Genomic DNA, 20,736 nt, shown 5'->3' with positions numbered 1-20,736 from the left:
CCCACAATAACACATTTTAACAAATTAATCGCCTATTTTCATTTGCTGCATGTTTTTTTTTATTTTAAACACGTTAAAAAATAAATTAAGTTCGTGTGAGTTGGATATTTATTACATTCAGAAATAATAACGGCAGGCCTAATAATGCTATAGGCTAATGTACCAACAGGATTTTTTTTAGTTCCCTTCACTTTCCAACAAATCCTTTAAATTTAACATTTATCAGAACAGAACAAGAATTAAATATATATAATTCTAATGGATAAATATAATTGCAGTATATAATAATATAGGCTTATAAACAAAAAAAAAAAAATAATAAAAAATAATTTAAAGCGATACATTAGGTAAGGTTGGGCTTATCTCTCTCATTCGGGACAAATTCCAAACATGTTGCCCATTTGAAGCTTAACTCTTTTTTTTCTCCGTTTATAAACCAACATTTTACAATTACATTCAGTTCGCAATCTGTCCCTTTGCGCCACCTGGTGGTAGTTTCGCAAATGATTTTAACACGCGACTGACTTGCAGTTAATGACACGGACCATTCTGGTTGTCTACTTACTGTATACCCGCTCTGGTGTCGAAACAATGGTGGACTGTCTACAGCTCACTCAGGGCGGGTCTGTGCTAAAACCAAAGAATTATGCTTTCATAACAGCGCTCTGAAACAAGGACAAGGACAGAATTTACCATAGGCTCGATTTCTATAAAGTTCTCATGGCTATTTTTATGGCATATTTGTGCTATATTTTCGTCTACATTGTCAATTGATTCCTGAAATCACCTGCACATTTTCAAAGCAATATGAAGTATGAAAACAATTTTAAAGTATGACTGCTGAACAAATATGACAAAAAAGCATTGCTGCATTATTATAACATCAGTATTTAAAAAAAAATAAAACATCTAAAATCAAGATGGCCATCTCAAATAACTTTGTCAATATCAGGCATTGCATTTGAGCATGAAACTAAACACTGGTGACATATGTGCATCCTATATTATATTGATCAGATATGTATGTAGCTAACCCGTACATCACTACGTGACTTCGAAACCATGCTTCACTCTTCTTACCATTATATTTTGGACAACGTGCAGAGTGCTGCCTGAAGTATTGCAATCATAAAAAACAATTTTCATGATCATTGTTTTCATGATCGATCTTCGCTGTAACGGCCGAGTACTCGATCGCTGTTGTACATCCCATATTTGCACATCCCATATATATATATATATATATATATATATATATATATATATATATATATATATATATGGCATGTGCAACAGCGATCAAGTACTCTGCCGTGACAGCGACGATAGTTCATGAAAACGATGATCGTGAAGAAAAACTAAAAAACTATTCCATTCCGTCAAAGGCAATTCAGCTATTTCCTGATGCATAAAATCAAGTACTTTCTTACTTTTTAAATAGCCAAATATCTTGTTTGATTTAGAAACATGTATATTATAAAAGCAAATGACAATTCCCAAGTTTTATTTGGGTCCAAGTAAATATCACTGGACTATCATGCCTTTAGCAGAAAGAAAAGTAAGCTACAGAATATACAGTAACTGGTTTGGAAGTTTATGCAACAGTACAGTGTTAATCAGCAAACTCAGCTGGATGCAAAAGGAAAAGCTCACCATGACCTCATGCGCTCTGCTTTTGGACAGGTGCCAGGGGACCTGAGCCAGACCTCTGACGATCCCAGCCTATCTGACTTCGAGACGTAAGTGGCCTCCTACTCGCTGTTCTTTTTATATTTGTATGTATTTATGTTGGAGGTGGTGTACAGCAAGCCTCTTTTGAGAATCAAATCCGATGCCTCCGATCTGACTTAGAAGACTGTTAAAAATAGGGAAGCTGAATGCTACTTCTGTTTTTATATTTTCTTTCTGTTTTTAAAGAGCCTTCACTCACTTCTTCCACATACAGTAGCTATAACCTTTGTAGCTGAGATGTCAGTCATTAAATATGGCTGAAGGAAAGGCATACGATGTTAAACTTGTGTGTTAAAGGGTTAGTTCGCCCAATTTGCAAAATTATGTCATTAATAACTTACCCTCATTTTGTTCCAAACCCGTAAGACCTCAGTTTATTTTTGGAACACAGTTTAAGATATTTTAGATTTTGTCCGAGAGCTCTCAGTCCCTCCATTGAAACTGTGTGCACGGTATACTGTCCATGTCCAGAAAGGTAAGAAAAACATCATCAAAGTAGTTCATGTGAGATCAGAGGGTCAGTTAGAATTTTTTGAAGCATCGAAAATTCATTTTGGTCCAAAAATAGCAAAAACTACGACTTTATTCAGCATTGTCTTCTCTTCCATGTCTGTTGTAAGACAGTTCAAAACAAAGCAGTTTGTCATATCTGGTTCGCGAACGAATCATTCGATGTAACCGGATCTTTTTGAAACAGTTTACCAAATTGAACTGAATCGTTTTAAACAGTTCGCGTCTCCAATATGCATTAATCCGCAAATGACTTAAGCTGTTAACTTTTTTGATGTGGCTGACACTTCCTCTGAGTTCAAACAAACCAATATCCTGGAGTAATTCATTTACTCAAACAGTACACTGACTGAACTGCTGTGAAGAGAGAACTCAAGATGAACACCGAGCAGAGCCAGATAACGAACAACAGACTGACTCGTTCACGAGTCAAGAACCGTTTCTGTCAGACGTGTCAGATTCGAGAACCGAGGAGCTGATGATACTGCGCATGTGTGATTCAGCGTGAAGCAAACCGACACACACAGCATCTGAACCGAACTGATTCTTTTGGTGATTGATTCTGAACTGATTCTGTGCTAATGTTATGAGCCCGGTTTAGAAGGCTTGCAGTCATCGCCAATGACGCCATTACGTCGAGCGCAAAAGAACCGGTGAACCGTTTTCTTCAACCGGTTTATTGAATCGAACTGTCAGAAAGAACTACTGGTGATCCGAAAACCGATGCAACCGGTTCTTGACTCGTGAACGAGTCATTATCTGGCTCGGCTCTGTGTTCATCTCTCTCTTCACAGCAGTTCAGTCAGTGTACTGTTTGAGTACATGAATTACTCCGGGATATTGGTTTGTTTGAATTCAGAGGGAGTGTCAGCCACATTAAACAAGTTAACAGCTTAAGTCATTTGTGGATTAATGCATATTGGAGACGCAAACAGTTTAAAACGATTCAGTTCGATTTGGTGAACTGTTTCAAAAAGATCCGGTTACATCGAATGATTCATTCGCGAACCGGATATACAGACTGCTTTGTTTTGAACTGTCTTACAACAGACACAGAAGAGAAGACAATGCTGAATAAAGTCGTAGTTTTTGCTATTTTTGGACCAAAATGTATTTTCGATGCTTCAAAAAATTCTAACGGACAATCTGATGTCACATGGACTACTTTGATGATGTTTTTCTTACCTTTCCGGACAGTATACCGTACACACAGTTTCAATGGAGGGACTGAGAGCTCTCGGACTAAATCTAAAATATCTTAAACTGTGTTTCGAAGATAAATGGAGGTCTTACTGGTTTGGAACGACATGAGGGTGAGTTATTAATGACATAATTTTCATTTTTGGGTGAACTATCCCTTTAAGTAAAAAGCCAGCAATGGCTCATGGTGTCAATATTTGTCATTTCCCCCATCAGTTTTTCATTGTAGTACTTTTTCATACCCCTGAGCCAATAAAGTGATCGTTGCTACAGTAATCTATTGCTAAATTACTCTTATGTTGAGGTTCTCTAATTAGATTTTGCCAATTTTTTTTCTCCTTCCTTGACTCTATAAGAACACAACGTGCTCTTATCAACGTGTGGATCCCCTCTGTGTTCCTTCAAGGTCGGGCTGCCAATGCCTATCATGTATATCAGGTAGTTCTTTTAATCAAAATGTAATCTACCATGTCTTTTGAAAATGTTTCTTTTAACAATCTTCTTTTAACCACCCTTGTCCTCATAGTATATATTGCTCTGTCAGCTGGACTGTACAGAAAGTTAGCTTACTTAAACCAAAGTCAGCAGACTTCTAGTGCTGCAGGAAGACTTCAAAGTATTGAAATTATTAGATAATAATTTAGTACAACACCAAAACTAGAATGTGTTTATGCAAAGTGGTTTTAACTATTTCAATGTTGTTGTTAATGCTGTGGTTATTTTAACAGTATTCATTTGTACATTCTCTTTAACAATATTAAGTTAAAAGTGTTCCTGTAGCTCAATTGGTAGAGCATTGCGTTATCAAGCGCAAGGTTGGGGGTTTGATTCCCCGGGAACACATGATAGGTAAAAATTGCTAGCCTGAATGCACTGTAAGTCGCTTTGGATAAAAGTGTCTGCTAAATGCATAAATTTAATTTAAATTTAATTTAAATTTAATTTACATTTAAATTTAATTTAAATTTAAATTAAATTTAATTTAAATTTAATTTAAATTTAATTTAAATTTAATTTAATTTAAATTTAATTTAAATTTAATTTAAATTTAATTTAAATTTAATTTAAATTTAATTTAAATTTAAAAAGTAATTTATTATTCAGTGGAAATGCACATATTCTTTTAGACACTTGCCAAATGTGCAGCCTTCAACTGCTCATGTCAATGTCAATGGTATGACTGAGAGCCACTGAAAAACTACAGAAAAGTAACTACTTTACTTTAGCAGTACTAGCCCCGAGCACTAAGAAGTACTAAGAAGTCCCCATTAATTTGTGCTTGTAAAGCATTGAATTGCTATAGAAATGTACATTCAATTCTTAACGTTTTAAATTGATTACTGATTGAAATCAACAATTGAGGATAAAAATAAATAAATAAATAAAAAACCTAGTGCACACAAAACTGCACGGCACCGTCTCTTTCATGTCAGAATTCCATACTGATTATGAATGATTATCAATCCCAAATTGGATCTTAACAGTCCTAACCCAGCATTTGGGTTTAAAAAACCCACCAGCATGTTGACATATAGTTTAAACAGGTGATGTGATGATATGACACCTTTGTAATTTTGCTGTTTTCATGCCATAGTGACCCATGCACTTTCTGTAACAGTATAGATTGCCAAGAGACCCTACTAAGTAGCAGTAATGCCCCCTTGTATTAGTTGATTTTTCTGAGAGAATTGGTTTTGACAGTGTTTTTCGATTTTCTCTGTGTGTTCCCTTGAGTTTGGCCTTGAAATGGATCCCTATGGAAACGGATCCATTGTTTTTTTCAAGGCATGACTGATGGATAATGCTTTCCATTATTTTAGATTTAACCCAGTATATCAGGGCTTCTCATTTCCTGATATGATTGATGACTCCAGACAGAGTGCTTCCCATGTGAGCACTGATGTCATCAGCATGTGTATTTGTGTTGGAATATACTTGCATTCACCTTGTAGAAAGATGTCCACTAGTGGCTATGTGTAGCAAACCTGTGTCATTTTAAAGAGCTTGTCATGATTTTTCTTGATGTCCAGTGAGCCACTGGTCAAGAAATTAAGATTGCAGTTTTTTGAGTATGGAATTGCACAGCGATACTAGGTACAAACCAAGTATGACATTTGTCTATTACAACAGCGTGTTCTTGAAAAGTAATGGAAGAGTGCAGTTTAAGGGGTCAAGACAACCTTCACTGCTGTTGTCAGGGGTCTGTTTGTTTTTGCCTTTGGTACATAAAACAAGAGAAAGCAGGGAAAAATTAGGTTGAAAGTTGGTGAGTACACCAAGGGGCCAATGTTAACCTATTAACCCTTGCTATTTGATGGCATACATATTAGGGCTGTCACTTTTAGTTCAAAAATCGATTGCATAATCGATCGGGCCAACCAAAAAAAGTTTCAAAAATTGAAAATAGGGAATCGATTTTAAATAAATTAAACAATTAAAAAAATATAGATTCAACAAAACTCACAAACAAGCAGAAAAAGAAAATAAAGAATTCCGAAAGTGCAGTATGCCTTGCGAAAGCTAGGCAGAAAATACCAGCAATTTTACGCGCCTATAAGACCCAGTGACGTCAAAAGCGACCACTTATGCTGCGTTCACACCAAACGCAAATAGAGCGTCTGGCGAGAATGATTTCAATGTTAAGTCAACGTAAGGACGCGTTTACGCGCGTCTGGAGGTCTCGCGGCGAGGTAGACGCGAATTCCCCTCATTCGCGCATCAAGTTACAGGAGATTCTGAGTTATGAAAAGGACCATTGCAAGCTGACAGTGACCGGCTTTTGTGATGGACAATGGGCAGTAATACCCCCACCTTGCGCAGCTGTACCTGAGTGTCCCTGGGACATCAGTGCGGTCGGAGCTCGTCTTCTCAACAGCTGGACATATAGTGAATAAAACACACTCTGCTCTGGACCCCGAAAATGTTGATCGACTTGTTTTCCTGTCCAATAAATTTGTAATGGCCCTTTTGCGCATTTCATTATGCCTGCCTAGTGCCGCCTTGTGTCGGTTACGTTCAATAAAAAAACACACATGGCCTGTTCTCAAGTCCATTTAAAGTTTCATTTTTTTGAACAGTTGTTTCAAATGGATTGAATCATTATTTAAAATATTCTTGGAGATTTTTGAATTGCCTAAATCATAAATACAGCCGGGTTGAAGCCTGCAGTGATGTTTTTCTTTTGTTATGGCAGCCGTCCCCTTTGCATATTTATTTTTTCGAGAATGTTGCACTCCTGTTGCTGTTTGTTATTCTGCATGAAACTTCATGCCAATAAATAAGAAATATTGCTGACTTGGGCGTTTCCAATGCTCTCTTTATGTTCGTCCGCTATTTGACGTTGAAAAAGGAAACGTCTTTTTTTTTTTGGACATGGAAAATCGATTTTACAATCGATTCAATGAACACGTATGTCTTAAAAATCGAAAATGATTTCTTCACAAAAGTGACAGCCCTAATACATATACACTCTGAACATACACGCTGTGACAGTTGATGTACGATGCTGCTGACATGTTATCTTTGTTAATGGGCACGCCAGAAAACACGTCAACAGCGTCGTGAATGCGCCCACAACAGACCCCGAAGAGAAGACAATGTTGAATAAAGTCGTCATTTTTGTTATTTTTGGAACAAAATGTATATTCAATGCTTCAACAAATTCTAACTGACCCTCTGATGTCACATGGGCTACTTTGATGATGTTTTTATTACCTTTCTGGACATGGACAGTATACCGTATATACATTTTCAATGGAGGGACAGAAAACTCTCGGACTAAATCTAAAATATCTTAAACTGTGTTCCGAAGATGAAAGGAGGTCTTATGGGTTTGGAACAATATGAGGGCGAGTCATTAATTACATCATTTTAATATTTGGGTGAACTAACCCTTTAATTGCTATATATAATTATTAGACATTATATAATGCTATACTTATTTATTTAATCGTTGATTTAGATTAATCAAATGTCTCTTTCGCAGCCCATGGCATTGTTTGTTGATTGAAAGGGAACAAAATAACAAGCTATGAGCTCCAAGAACAGAAGGAACCATATTTTTTAAATATACTTCTGCAGTCATTCCACATGGTAACTGGTCTTTTAACAATGCCAAAATGCAAAAGTACAGAGTGGGATGCATCTCCATGTAAATCCACTTCAATAGATCCTCAGAATTCATAGACATGACTAAACATCACCATGGATGACAGTACTTTCTGATCTACAGTACATTGAGTGATTCTGTAATGCAGCTTCTGGCTTATGAATGTTTCCTTTTATGACGCAGTGGCTCCAGAGTCAACTTTTTATTTTGGAGTCCTGCATCAGGCATCTACTGGCAGCAGATTATGGCACATTACCATCACCGTCCAAAATTGCAGCTCCTCCATTTCCCACTTTTGTGCTTCTGCCTCTCTTTTGTGCATTGAAATTACCCTCTATAAAATAAATCAGACTGCTTTTGGATTCCATTTAAAAAATGTAATTGATCTTCACTAATATTACCAGAGCTTTGTTTTGCTGTGAAGAATTCTACCTCCTCTGTTTCATGTCACCTAATGAAAAAATATAACAGCTGCCTAAAACAACTCATTCAAGCTTATACAATTTCGCTGGGAAGGGTTATTAAAAAAGCCGATGTAATGACTGTTATAATGTGGATTTACAGGGGCTGTGTCGTTCTGCTGTTCTCCTTTTTCTCAGTGCAGACACTCTTGGTGATATCTCAGAAATGGCCTGTATTCTGTGTGCTGTTGTGCCCATTTGATGTACTGTATGTGTGATCTGTGGATTCATTCTCAAGTGTAAATGGTGCTGCTCTGCCTTTGTAAATGTCAACTGTATATCAGTGTTGCTGCTGTGATGGTGTCTTATTAAGGGATTTTATATGGTGGCAGGAAGCAATTGCAGCTCTCATCAGTGGTCATACAGTTACAGGATACACCTTTCTCTCTGTTCATCTCCTTGTTCTTTTCTCCTTACCCTTCCCTAATATCTCCTTTCTTCAAAGACATCAGAGGTGGAGACGAAAGGTGTGCACTGCTCCATACATACAGACAGGGTCGATGCTGCAGGGGCCTCTCGAGGAGCCGTTCCCACATTATTGTCAGCCAAAATGCTTTAACAAAATCATTATATATTCCCATTTGTTTTTATATGCACATTTAAAAAAAAGTTAAACTATTTAATTTGAGCTTGTGGATCTTGGCATATGCGATATAGGAGGGTTGTGGGATGGTGTGTGTAGATGTTGCTCTTATATTTGGGCCAGTTTCATTGATTCATTCACAGCCCCTCTCTGTTCTGATCATCCCTCTGGCTATTGTTTTTTGGTAACACTTTAGTATGGGGATCAATTCTCACTATTAACTAGTTGTTTATTAGCATGCCTAATATTAACATATTAGCTGTTTATTATTATCCTATATATTATATATTATCCTTCATCCTACCCAATACCTAAACTTAACGACTACCTTACTAACTATTAATAAGCAGTAAATAAGGAGTTTAAGACAAACGTCATAGTTAATCGTTTGTTATAGCGAGAATTAGACCTTAAAACAAAGTCTGACCTGTTTTTTTTTTACACATGTATCATACATGTTTTCTTTTTCAACTAGGTACTGTTAATTAATGTGAAATTGTAACAAACATGAGTGTTCTAACAAATTAATAGCTGAATACTTTGATAAATGGAGATTGAACAAATAAATAAGTAAAACACAAAATAGATAATAGACTGTATCTTTATGATGCTTTTAAATCCATTATTTTGGTGCCAGTTTATCTCTGCAGGTCATAAGGTTGTGGAATGTGACAGCATCTCTAAAATATATAAATGTGTGTTTTGAACAATTACATTTATGCACTATGCAGTAGGGATGTCCCGATCAGGTTTTTTTGTCCTCGAGTCCGAGTCATTTGATTTTGAGTATCTGCCGATACCGAGTCTCGATCCGATACTTCTATAATACATAAAAAAAGAATAAAGAAGAGCGAAAAAACAGATCCAGGATGTTCAATAAATTACATTTTGAAATATATTCAAATATAAAACAGCTATTGTAAATAGGCTAGTAAAATATTTCAAAATCTTACTGTTTTGCTGTACTTTGGATCAAATAAATGCAGGCTTGGTGAATAGAAGGGACTTCTTAAAAAAAAAAAAAACCTTAACAAGCTTACTGTTCAAAAACTTCTGACTGGTAGTATAGGCAACTTTATTTTTTTTTTTTTCTAATTTCTAGCTTTTAATTGGCTTAGAAATCTATAAATGCTGGACAATAACAAATAATAATGATTTGTTTATATACTACAAACACTGTTTATCACATAATAATGCAGAATAGTTTCTATACTGTAACAAATACTATGTCAATCAGCACTGCATTGTTCATACTTTATTTATCACCTGCTGGAGATGACTTGAAGAACAATTTATTGTCGTGATCGTATATTAACGTCTTCGTGTTTGCATAAGTTTCTGTTTTCCTGTGCGCACCACAGCATAGCTGGACACTTTTGTCCATATTAGGAATTTCCTGATATCAGCGCGAGAGTGCGCTCCGGCTTCGAGTATGAATGAAACACACACTGCATGAGAGTTTAGCGCTCTGTGATGTTCATCTCGCTGTATCCTGAGTCCGAAAGAAATATCAGGTCATGCGCAAACTATCATGTCTCTTTGAGTTTGAATCTATATTTATTCACACCAGCTCTTGAAAACAGAGTGATGTCATGCCGCACGCGTCGCTGTTTCTGTGTGGAGTCAAAAGGGTCTAACTCTGTGCCACCGCATAACAAAAGATGTGTTAAAAATTAATGAGAATATATATATATATATATATATATATATATATATATCCGAGTCCTGATCGGGAGGTAACGTCCGATTCCGATCGAATCTGAAACCACGCGATCGGGCCCGATTACCGATCACGTGATCGGATCTGGACATCCCTACTTGGCAGATGCTTTTATCCAAAGTGACTTACAGTGCATTCAGGCTATACATTATTTTTTACCAGTATGTGTGTTCCCTGGGAATCAAATCCACAACTTTTTGCGTAACACAATGCTCTACCACTGAGCCACAGGAACACTGTGAAGCAGGCACATGCACACATAGACATGAAAGGGGGCTTGAGCACCTGCCCTTTTTATTCCTGGAGAGAAAGTGCCCTTTTTTCTGGGATGCTTTTTTTACTTTTGAAAAATAATATATATTTCTGTTTGCACACAGCTTCCCTGTCAAACAAATATATTTATTGAAATATAGTATCTAAATATCAGGTCAGGAGTTCTGAAGCGCTCCCGCTCCCTCTCCCCCGATTGTTAAACCCGATTGTATTGCTTCCGCTAAAGAAAATACTCCGCTCCGTCTCTACGGTTAGAATCCTGTGAGTCCATAGCAACGCTCTGTTTTTCATGGCAACGGTCTGTTATACTCCGCACAACGGTCTGTTGGTTATAACAGACCGCATTCTACATTGGAATTCAACCAAGCCATGTAATAAAATAAGTTAATAAAATAAGCATATATCACCACCAGGTGATATTTGCATACAGAACGTCCCCAGTTATTGACTTACATCAAGAGTCTTTCCCCCTGAAATTTAGAAATCTAAATTGGTGAATTTAGAAGAAATCTACAGATGCAAACAGATGGAGGATACACTCTAAAAAATGTAGTAAATCTGAGTAACTGCATCTGGTACATTAATAAATAAAACTCAGTAGAAATAAGTTAACATTAAAAATAACAATATTTATAAATTAACTATTTAAGTAATTTAACTTTTTTTTATTTCCTCGAAACCTTTATAAAATAGTATTCCATACCACCACAAATACATACATGACATTGGCTTTTATTGAATTTTTACTCAATTATTTTGGTAAGTTTAATTTTAAAGTGTTATGTATTCTGATAACACCAAAATAATTAAAACGATGTAGTGCCTTGTGCAAAAATAAACAAATTATTAGTAAAACATGCCCCTCTGTTTGATGCAGTTATTTGGGTTATTCTAAATATGAAGAGTTCAGATGAAAAATCCTCTAAGTGCCATCTGAAATTTCCTTCAATAATGATCATTTTTATCAAGCTTGTATGTTTATGTTCACTTATTTCACATTACTGGCAATGAAAATTACCTATTAATTGTCATTTAAGTTAAATTACTGAACTTAAATACGAGCTTGAAAAAAAAAGCTCATAAGAAAATTTCAGATGGCACTTAGAGGCTTTTGCATCTGAACTCTTCATATATACTTGAAACTAGTAGCATAGAAAATGTTTTCAAAACATGCACATTGTGGAATGGTTTCCTTTGCTGTTCAATAAACCTAGTGAAAACTAAGTGAGTTTGAGGAAGATAAAATTAATTAACTTTTTTAATTATTTTTTTTTTAAAAGGAAGTCAGAGTTGCGTTAATATATATATATATATATATATACTTTTTTGTTAAAAACAAAAACAAAAAAAAACAAACCTATTTATGAGAAGTGCCCTTTATTTCACTTGAGCCCCTGCCCCTCAAAATGTCTGTGCACGTCCCTGCTGTGAACAGATTATACATATGCATGTATTAACACAGCTGTAAATTTGTAGCGTTTTACTTATTTAGAACATTTTGTTAAGATCATCCTGGCACAGACCTCAAGAGTAGTCTGGCCTGTGTTACACACTCTGATGCCCTCTACAAAGTAATAGTGTTTTTGCCTCAGTACTTAAAAAGGGGCGAGAATAGCTTCTTTCCCTGGTGTTGCTGTACTTTTTCCTGTTCCAGTGCTCTGGGTTTGCTCTTAGCTTTCTGAAGTGTACATATACAAGCACTGAACTCCTCAGTCAGAATTCAATTTCTTTTTTTTCTTTTTTTTTTTATGAGTTATTCCCTTTGATCAGCAAAACCAGCTGAGCCCAGTTCCTCCGAACTCCTCAAAGTTCTTGTTTTTATGAACTAATGAGATTTTTTTCCCTCTCCCTTTTATTTCCATTCTGAATATTTCCTATAGCTAATAGCTAGGGTAAGAGAGGGTAAGAGAACACAACCAAATGATGTGTATATACTCGTGTCTGCTAACGTGAATGCTCTACGGTAACTGAGCATTGGTATTATGTAAGTTCATGCTAAATGACTTCTCATTGAATATGCACACATACGTGACTATTGAATTAGTATAAATCTGTAGAAAAGTGGACATCTCCATAATTCATGTCATCGTCTTTCCCCAGAGAAGATGTAGCGAAGTCTCTAATATCAGTATCACAGCCTCCAGTCGCCTGCCCATTATAAGAGTCTCATTTAAACTGAATCTTGCTTGACTTAAAAAGAAAAAAATGACTGATGCTGCATGCATGAGCACGGCGCAGTGCGCAAAGCTGAACCTTGCATATGTATTTTGAAGGATATTATGCTGATTATAGTGTAATGATGATCAGGATGGTGAAGCCGGTGATTATGATTATAATGAAAATCACGATGACGGTTAGTAAGATAATGATTCTTGTGATGAATGGATCATTGTACATTTTTCTTGGTTGTATCTTACCAGACATATTCTATCGATAGGAAAAGTATCCAGCTGTTCTGAAGTTTCTTGTTTTCATTCAGCCCTTTACACTCAAAAAACTACAAAAAAGTTTTGCCCTAAATTTAAATGAGTAGTTCATCCAATAATAAAAATTGCTGGTAATTTACTCAACCTCAGGCCATTCAGATGATGTGCCTTTTTCTTCAGTAGACCAAGATGATTTTAGCTGAAACCAATGTTGCCTGGTGTTTCATTAGTAGCAAGTCAATGGGATCCTTTATTTTAAAGCCAAGAAAGCACTTACACAAAACACAAAATGAATACTGCCTCTCTCTTGTAAACAACAATGGTGACAGTAACAGGTATTGTTGTTGTAAATAATGTTTTGTTTCTTGTACAGACTGATCATTTCACTTCATAAGAACTCAATATATTGTCTGAAGCCATGGGTATTAATTTTTGTTCTAAATTAGTTTTCTGCTTTTTTGACTTGAAATGAAGAAATCTTGGATGACCTGAGGGTGAATGAAATAACAGCAAATTAAAATTGTTGGATAAACTATTCCGTTTTGATCAATGTATTTGAATTACTGATAATTAATTTGGATTACAGTTTTACCATAAACTACTGTAATAAGCTCAATGTGGAGTATTTTATCAGTCATACAAAAATGAAGCACACGAGATTTTGTAATAGTACTAATAAATCAATTGTGTTTTAAATATACAATAACTAGGTTTATATATTTATCATTCATAAATCCAGTTGGTTTCAGTCTCACACATTTTAACTAATTAAATATTGCTTATTCCACATCTAGCAAAAAATGCTTGTATTTTTTTTTTTACTGAATAGTTTTGTTTTCATAGTCAACAGATTTATGCTAATTCAAAGAATCAGTGGTGGCCAGTTTAAATAAAAGCATTTTGAAAATATAATTGTAATTTGTAAAAACTAAAATATGGAAATAGTTCGTAACAGACTACACAGTAATTATTTTGAGTGTAGAAATCTTACCTGGAAATCGTGGATGCATAATTCACATGTCCAAATGAATAGACATTTAATATGCCATTTAAATACATAGGGCCCTCTAATACACCCGGCACAATGCGACGCAAGGCGCAGCGCAAGTGTGTTTGCTAGTTTCAGTCCGGCGCAATTCACATTTTCCAGTCCAGCACCACGTCGTTTATTTAGCAAATGCATTTGCGCTCGTTTGTGCACCCATGGGCGTGCTGGTCTAATAAAGAGGTGTGTTCAGGCTCCTATTTTAAGGAGCTGAAAATAGACTGCACCATAGACCAACTCAAACCTGGTCTAAAGTCTGCCGCAGTGTTTTTCTTTGTTATTTAAAGAGCGTGTTTGTATAGGCGGGTCTGCAACACGCGTACAAGCTGCTTATTAAACACAGAGACGCACAGCAGCACACAAACATGCCAAATAAAAAAAATTAAAGGATTGTCATGCATATATATATATGGAAGATGAGCCTCTGATTGGTTTATTGCACATTAAGCCCAAAAAACACCCATTACTCATTAAGAGTATAGGGACAACACGTTTAGACCATGCGCCCGGCGCACGAACCATTTTTTCGTCTTTAAAATAGCAAAAGTGGATTTGGACACGCACTGAGTGCACCGGCGCCATGCGTTTTACACTTTGCATTTAGATCGCTAAAATAGGGCCCCCATATATCTTAAATGTAGGCGTAAATATTTTTTGAATGTAGACCTTACCAATACCAATTTTATTTCATGTATTATCACTCATACTGAGCGGTTTCCAGAAGTTTGTCATGGGTTATGGCAGCTCACTTTTTGCAGTGGTATTTGCTCATTTCTGAATGGTTGATTATTAGGTTAACACCCAGGGAAGGAAGAAGGTGTGAGAGTGTGTATGTTTAACCTTTAGAATGGGGCTCGTTACAAAGCAGAACTGATCTCCTACTCATCCTCATTATGGCGGCTGTGGAGCTGCGCTCATGACTAATTCATACGGAGCGGACTGTTGGAGCACACTGGGGCCAGAACCTCACTGAACACCGGGAAGGCTCAATGACTTCATCATAGCTGGATGAGGAGACAAGATGTCAGTTCCCTGAAACTCCCTTTTCTCAGTTTCCCCTGCCTTTTCCTTCTCTGCTTTTCTCTCTTGGCTGAGTTTCAAATCCTTTCACAAATATAATAAATTTGAGAGTGATATTGTGCCTATCAGTATTTCATGGATGCTTGATTTGGGCCCCAAGCAATATGTGCCACATTCTTGAATATTTCATTTCATAATAGTGAGACCTGTCTAGATGGACCTTTTTATAGACTATATATTTATGCGTTCCATACTTTTAACCATACCTCTTAATCAACACAAAACCAGATGTGTTCATTTTATGTAATAGAATAAAGTATGAAATATCACTGTAGATCTTTTTGCATAATTTAAATTGGCCAATTATTGTAGTGATGCACTTTTAAACTCAAAGAAATTGATAGGTGGGTAAAAAAAGAAAAAGAAAAACTGACTCACCAATAAGTAGCTTTCTCTCCGTTATTGTAGACCAGGAACACAAACATCTTTGTTGTTTGGAAAATGTAGGGAAGAATGATAAGTTTAATTTAAACGATAAAATTTGACTATATTCCATTATTGCATATTTGCATTGAGTCCAGTGTTTGCATCCTTTCTGCAATTGATGCAGTTTGAGAAATCTAGAATCTGTGTCTTGTCATTTATAACTGCCTTTGTTGTTTTCTGTGCTTCAGTTGAGACACACATACCCATATTAAGTAATTGCAACTCTATAAAGCTAAATTATTTTCAGGATGTGACATATCTTGAATGATATGTATCTTGAATATACTGTATATACTGTTTGTGTGCGTGTATGTGTATGTGTATATATATGTGCGTTTGTGTATACACTACTACCATTCAAAACTTTTGGGTCAAATTTTTAATGGAGGTTTTTAGTTTCGAAAAAGGCTGAAATATAGAAATATTGTGAAATATTACTTCTAAAAGTGTTTTTTTATTCTAATACACTGTTGTATTATGCAATTTATTTCTGTGATGGCAAGTCACATAATTATTTGAAAATCATTCTAATGTGCTGATCTGGTGCTCAAAAAAATGTTTTTTATTATGTTGAAGCATTTGTAATGCTTAATATTTAATACTTTAATACTTAATAACAATATAATATTATACACAATATAATCGCCATTGGCTAGTAAATGTTTCAGTTTACTCGCCAGACTGATATACTATTTTACTATTTCCTCATAAGTCACTCTCTCCTTGTAATACCTGTGTCATACTCATGTCATTATACAGAGTTGTGTCCTGATATGTCACAAAAACACACACACGCACGCACGCACACAGACACACACACAGACACACACACATATGTATATATATGATAACAATAAGCTTATATTTGTAAAATGGTACTGCTTCTTAAATCTTAGCTTCTTAATCAGTCAGTCAAGCATTATATTATGGTATTAAGCACTATTTAATGAAATAATTTTAAGTGATTATAACTAAAACTTGGTAACCATGTATGAATGCATATTTGTAATTTTAACTGCACTTAAGACTGGTGGTGATGCTTAAGATATTGTTGGTCATTCAGGGTTTCTGTTAAAAAAGAAATTATAATAGATCATATTAATTATTATTAAAAGATAATACTACAACTAATTCTACTACCATACTAATAATATAACAATGCACTACGGATTGATGAGCTGCTGGGTTCATGAATATTAATCACCCTGTATGCGTTCGGTCAAACTGATTTGCTGAAATCAAAACAGGGACGGTAATAGATCAGCGGCAGCCAATGAAATTGCCATTTGTGCATTAGTTCCGCCTACTACCAGAGAAACCGGCTTATCTTCTGCTTGTTCTAAAAAGCTAAATAATTCTAATTGAATTCCATTATTTTGACAGGAAAATACAACAAAGAATATAGTTTACATGTAGAGCGTCGATTCATCGTGGTAAGACGCTCGCTCTCTCTCTTTGCATCTGTGAGAAACAGTGCTATCAGCAAAGCGACGGTGAGTCGAGCGCTTTCACACTTGATGGAGAGAGAAGCTCTGAAGCTCTCAGTCAGTGTTAAGCAAGTGAAAATGTGCTAATCTTATAATAGCCTTGAACACACACATTGGCGAGTAAAATCTAAGAATTTATTAGCCAATAGCTAACGATAGACATAATTTAGTCGCATAGAGTAAAATTTAGTCACATATGCGAGTGATTTACTCACAATATAGAGGGTTGTATAATATATCCTTGTTAAATGAATGAAATAATTGATTTAAAAAAATCTTACTTACCCAAACTTTTGAATGGAAATATATTTATTCTGGTAGTATTTATAGAACAGTAGCCCCCTGTACAATTTTTTTTTGTTTAGAGCAATTTATCCAAAGTTAAATGGACAGGAATCCAAATGTTTTTTGGCTGTATTGAACTTGAGCCTTTGATGGTTTGTTTGGTGGCATGTGTTTATACTAGTCCAGATTGCATCTTTATAGTTAAAACACACTCTTATCCTTTAAGGCAATGTGCCCAGAGCAGATTGCCTATAAACTGGGATGGGGCTTGGGAAATTGAGAGAGATATATATATGAGATGCATAGTAGCATATCAGGAGCAAGTTAATTTAGGAAAATAAAATTGCAAATGCCAACAGGTGAAATGACCTGTCTGCATATCATGCTGAATGAAACTGGGTATGAATGGGCTATATAGTCCGTGTTGGTCCAGGTTTTTGACAGTGGGAGAAAGTTCTTCTCTGTTTGAATGTGACTTTCGCTGTGTGAACCATGTTCTTGCTTCAAGACCCAGATCATGTATTGGACCTAATGCACTATACAAAAGTAAATAATCAAACATTGACATGTATATTACCAGGAACTGCATATACTGAGAGGAAAACTGAATGCATGACACATTTGTATATTTTCATGCTTTCAGCAGCCATTAATTGACCACACTAAACAAATTTAGTCTGGCACAAACCATGTTTATACCTGCTGTATGTGAACTGTTATTTAAGATGAGCTAATGTTTAAAGTAGAAACAACCCAGTCAAGCAGCATGTCCATATTAACATCTAACTGTAGGCAAAATTTGGCTAACTTAGTTTCATTGGGACCATGACCTTTGACATCAACAACATTCGTTTCTGGGATGTTTTTCAAAAAGTTTCCAATCTGAAACAAAACCTTTTGCTGTCCAATCGGTACAGACCAGTGACCCACCACTTGGAACCACTGCCTTATTTCCACAATTCCCCATCTATTATTTTCCCCATTAAATTATTTTACATCTTCCTGTAAATCCAGCTGCGATCAGCAGTAATCACACCTTTAATAAAGTTCTTAGTGGAGCTGAGGCACTAATTACCCTCCTCACATGCTGCAGTGTGATCACACTAACCCATACTAACAGTATTTATGGGCCCATCTGCTGCTGTTTCCTTAGTCCTGCCTGCATCGCTCCCTCACGCCTACGCTGGCTCTCGGCATTGTTTGACTCAACCCATGGTAGCCAGAATTTTAGAGGGGATCACGCCTCAGATCTTGCACAAAATGAGATCGATGTATGTTGGACAGAAAGGTCAGGCTGAGGATGCCACACCAGCTCCATGCCTAGATTATTTTTGCCTTCTCACTCTTATTTTATTGTTATTTCAGCAGCGTTCAAATCTAAGTGGTTTGCCAAAAGGTGACAAATAAGGTCAGATCATTCATAGTATAAGATTTATAACAATAATATATATATATATATACAGTACAGACCAAAAGTTTGGAAACATTACTATTTTTAATGTTTTTGAAAGAAGTTTCTTCTGCTCATCAAGCCTACATTTATTTGATCAAAAATACAGAAAAAAAAACGTAATATTGTGATATATTATTACAATTTAAAATAATTGTTTTTAAATTTATTATACTTTAAATTATCATTTATTTCTGTGATGCAAAGCTGAATTTTTAGGATCATTCTCACATGATCCTTTAGAAATCATTCTAATATGATGATTCATTATCAAAGTTGGAAACAGTTCTGCTGCTTAATATTTTTTCAGAACATGTGATACTTTTTTAGGATACTTTGATGAAAAAAAAGTAAAAAAAAAAAAAAAAAGAAGCTATGTATTTAAAATATAAATATTTTGTAATAGCAATATACACTACTGGTCAGTAATTTGGGGTCAGTATTTTTTTTTCTTTCTTTTTATTTTAAATAAAATCAATACTTTTATTCAGTTAAATTGATAAAAAGTGATAGTAAAGAAAATATATTATAAGAATATATATTATTATTTTTTTTTGAATAAATGCAGTTCTTTTTAACCTTTTATTCATCAAATATATTAGACAGCCGAACTGTTTCCAACACTCATAATAAATCATAATATTAGAATGATTTCTAAATGATCATGTGATAGACTGGATGTTACATTTGACACTGAAGGCTGGAGTAATGATGCTGAAAATTCAGCTTTGCATCACAGGAATAAATTATTTTTTTAAAGTATATTCAAATAGAAAACTATTATTTTAAGTTGTAATAATATTTCACAATATTACTGATTTTTGATCAAATAAATGCAGGCTTGATGAGCAGAAGAAACTTCTTTCAAAAACATTAAAAATAGTAATGTTTCCAAACTTTTGGTCTGTACTGTATATTATTTTTTTTTCAGTTATTTTATGTTATTTTATGTTAAAATGGCACTGCTTTTTAAATATCTGAAAGTATAAATCTTTCATTTTTGGCCAACTTTTTGCTATATGATGACACAGCCCCTATATTTTCTTCAACAAAAAACATGTGGACATCACAACCCTTACAAAAATAAACCATGGTTTTATCAGAGTAAAACTGCTTAATTTTATTTTGCATGATTTCTGAATGCTTCAGACTACAAAATAAATTAGACAACTATATTAATAAAGTTATAGCCATAGGTAACTGTTGAGAGCTACAATTGTAATTTGTAAATAATACAATTTATTTACTTTTTCAGACACAACTAGAAATCAGTGGTTAAGTTGTATTTACAACACTGTTCCGGAACAGTTTACCCAAATATTCAGATGTGTGCAGCGCATTTTATGGAGGACGAGGACTGTTTCCTGAGAGAGTAGCCTACAATGCCGGTGTCTGTTTCTATAAAGAAAGTGAAAGTGAAAGTGAAGTGACATTCAGCCAAGTATGGTGACCCATACTCAGAATTTGTGCTCTGCATTTAACCCATCCGAAGTGCACACACACAGAGCAGTGAACACACACACACACACACTGTGAGCACACACCCGGAGCAGTGGGCAGCCATTTATGCTGCGGCGCCCGGGGAGCAGTTGGGGGTTCGATGCCTTGCTCAAGGGCACCTAAGTCATGGTATTGAAGGTGGAGAGAGAACTGTACATGCTGTACAGTTCTCTGTACAAGTGGGGCAGTAACAACTTTGCAAGGACATACTGGCGCTTCTGACTGTACGTTTTCATATTTAAAGAATTTTTCACTGATGATTCAAACGGGGGTTTTGAGCAGTGTAGAGTTTGTTGTTGTTTTTTTGTAATTTCTCCGATCACAAATGCAGACATGGTTTTATATTTACGCTGAGCAATACAAATACAGTATAAGTCATTATAATCAGTAATTATGTCCCCACTGGATGCAGCAAATGCCTCGTTTGTAATGGGTTTTACTGGTTTTGTCT

General features: G+C 35.4%; 1 protein-coding gene across 4 annotated transcripts in view; it reads left to right on the top strand.

Annotated features, from left to right (window-relative positions):
* Positions 1-20,736, top strand: part of LOC132122152 (sorting nexin-29-like) — a 185,921-nt gene that overhangs the window by 89,651 nt on the left and 75,534 nt on the right. For all 4 annotated transcript variants that reach the window (XM_059532089.1, XM_059532087.1, XM_059532088.1 and 1 more), the window contains 2 exons: positions 1,684-1,739; positions 3,798-3,879. In XM_059532089.1, coding sequence (XP_059388072.1) covers positions 1,684-1,739; positions 3,798-3,879 — 138 coding nt within the window. The remainder of the gene's footprint in view (positions 1-1,683; positions 1,740-3,797; positions 3,880-20,736) is intronic.

Source organism: Carassius carassius, chromosome 40, assembly GCF_963082965.1.
Source record: "Carassius carassius chromosome 40, fCarCar2.1, whole genome shotgun sequence".
In the NCBI taxonomy this organism is placed as follows: Eukaryota; Metazoa; Chordata; class Actinopteri; order Cypriniformes; family Cyprinidae; genus Carassius; species Carassius carassius.
Note: the sequence above shows the minus strand (reverse complement) of the source record. Positions and strands in the feature narration are given on the sequence as shown.